At 36.3% G+C, this 2,559-nt stretch overlaps 1 protein-coding gene across 1 annotated transcript; it reads left to right on the forward strand.

Annotated features, from left to right (window-relative positions):
- The first annotated feature begins 614 nt into the window (after window positions 1-614).
- Window positions 615-2,175, forward strand: LOC141676695 (protein LIGHT-DEPENDENT SHORT HYPOCOTYLS 4-like). The gene has a single exon (XM_074482399.1). The coding sequence runs from the start codon at window positions 1,258-1,260 to the stop codon at window positions 1,846-1,848; it is 591 nt and encodes a 196-aa protein (XP_074338500.1). The 5' UTR covers window positions 615-1,257; the 3' UTR covers window positions 1,849-2,175.
- Window positions 2,176-2,559: the final 384 nt, after the last annotated feature.

Raw genomic sequence — 2,559 nt, forward strand, 5'->3', positions numbered from 1 at the left:
TTTGATTCATACATGTTTTACGACTAGAACATTTAAACCAGTTATATATTGTTTGGTTTATTTGGCACTCCCAAAGGCCAAAACTATTCTCCACCTTGTGGTAGCCGCCGGTTCATGTTACATGCTGAACTTACATGCTGGTAGCATTTAGTCACTTCAGATTTTGTACTAACTAATGCTAATTTTCCACTTCCAGCATTACCATATGTCCTTATCTAGGTGAGCATATTCAATACTTCTCGATTCAAAAATAATGGTGCTGCCAATCTCCTGAAACATTATTTACCCATGTAAATGGAGCAAGGATCTTATGCATCTACAATTCTTTTGATGGTGCTGTCAAACTTATAAAGTTTGCTGAGCTGATCAGAGTTCATGCCTGATATTTGAATATCACTTGCTCTATACCCCAATCTTATTCTCCACAAGGGGAGACAAGAGAGGGTAAAATGGTAATTAGAGATTGACTTGTCAATCAATGCAAAAGATTGATTGGTGAATATACAAAACCATATTATTCTCTATAGTTTTTTAACCCATTTCCTGTCTCTATCTATCATATCCATCTTACTGTCAACCACCTTTTTTATTTTCCACAAAAGCCCTAACCAGTCCCCTTGACACTTACCAAATTCACATTATTTTCTCTACTCACTTCTCTTCTCTCTCTCCACCTCTCTATCTCTCTCCCAGATACATCTCTCTCCTCTCTTATCAGTTTCTAAAACACACACAGTACTAGTAGTATTTTAGTATTAGAGACATAAATAGTCATTTCCCTTTTACCTAGGCAAATGTGTGACCATCTCTTGGAACATTTCAGAGATCAAAGCCAAGAAACCCACCAATAGGCAATAGACTACCACCATCATCATCATATATTTATATACCACTCCTATGTTGCTAGTTTCTCTTGGAATGATCAAAACAAAGATTCAAAAAGAGCACTGATCAAAAGCAAGAAAAGAATTTATTTATTTTACTCTTTTTTTCTTGTTCCCTATAGCTCTCCTCTGAATTCATTTCCATACAATCCTAACTAGATGTTCCCAGCTAGCTAACCATCTCATCCATCTTTTCAGTTTTTATATCTCTATATAAACACATCTCTCTCTTCTCCCAAAAAAATATGATACCCTAGTTAGTATTAGTCATTAGTCAGATCTTCATGGATCATCATCAAAATTTCACTTCTTGATTAAGGTTGATTCTTGATCTAAGCCTGAACACAAGCAATTGAAGAAATTAAAAGAAATAATGATGAACTCCAATAGTAGTCAACAAGAAGTGAATTCTTGTACTAACCTTGACACAAACAGTAGCATGGTAAGCACAAACTCTGTAATGACCTCAGGCTCATCATCCTCAGCTTCAGCTTCCTCACCAACAACCCTAAGCCGATATGAAAACCAAAAGCGGCGTGACTGGAACACCTTCGGTCAATACCTCCGCAACCACCGTCCTCCACTTTCTCTTCCCCGCTGCAGCGGAGCTCATGTTCTTGAATTCCTCCGGTACCTTGACCAGTTTGGAAAAACTAAGGTTCATAATCAACTATGCCCTTTTTTCGGGCATCCGAATCCGCCTGCCCCGTGTCCTTGCCCACTTAGGCAAGCTTGGGGCAGTCTCGATGCACTCATAGGCCGCCTTCGGGCAGCCTTCGAAGAAAATGGTGGGAAACCAGAAGCTAACCCTTTTGGAGCAAGAGCTGTTAGGCTTTATTTACGCGAAGTACGCGATTCACAGTCGAAGGCTAGAGGGATTAGCTATGAGAAGAAGAAAAGAAAGAGACCTCAACAACAACTTCAACTTCAACAAGCCGCACCTCCTGCATTGCCTCCAAGTTAGAAATATTGCAATTTTTCATCAATTTGCATGATCAGCAATATTATTATCTTATCATATACTATATATATCTCTCATGACCCCTTCAATATTATGAATTAATGTTTCTTATTACTCTTTATATGGAGTTTGATTTGAATATGTTAATTTTCTTCTGTTCTGCAGAATGTATGGGAAATCATAACTATGCCGTTTATTTTAAGATTAATTATTTCTTTGATTTTAAACCAGTGATGTAATTATAAAGTTTATTAGGGTAATTATAAGTCTGCATAGTGTTACTATATGTAAATGTATATATGCAATGAAAGGACAGCTATTACTAAAAGACAGGCATGTTACTAACTGAAGAGGTAGTCAAAGTAGAGTTGCAGTTGAGAACAATAAGGACTGTACATTTCACTCGTTTGCTGGGACAGAGAGATCTGCTCAACATTAATTTAGACCAAACAATCTTTGTCATATAGATAATATGTTTACATTTACGCATTACATTTCTTAAGGATATTAGGAAATGAATAGGAAAAGATTATGATATATGACTTTATACAAATATCATGTCAGCTTGTCTAGCACTATATATTACTCCTATGTATAATGTATCTGCTCCACTTCTAATATTTTTGGTAGTTAAGGATAAAATCTGGGGAAAAATGAAAGAGTTTATGGTTGGTTTTCTCCTTTTACTTGGTAACTTGTACCATTTATAAATTT

The sequence above is a fragment of the Apium graveolens genome, chromosome 8 (assembly GCF_009905375.1).
Source record: "Apium graveolens cultivar Ventura chromosome 8, ASM990537v1, whole genome shotgun sequence".
Taxonomy (NCBI): Eukaryota; Viridiplantae; Streptophyta; class Magnoliopsida; order Apiales; family Apiaceae; genus Apium; species Apium graveolens.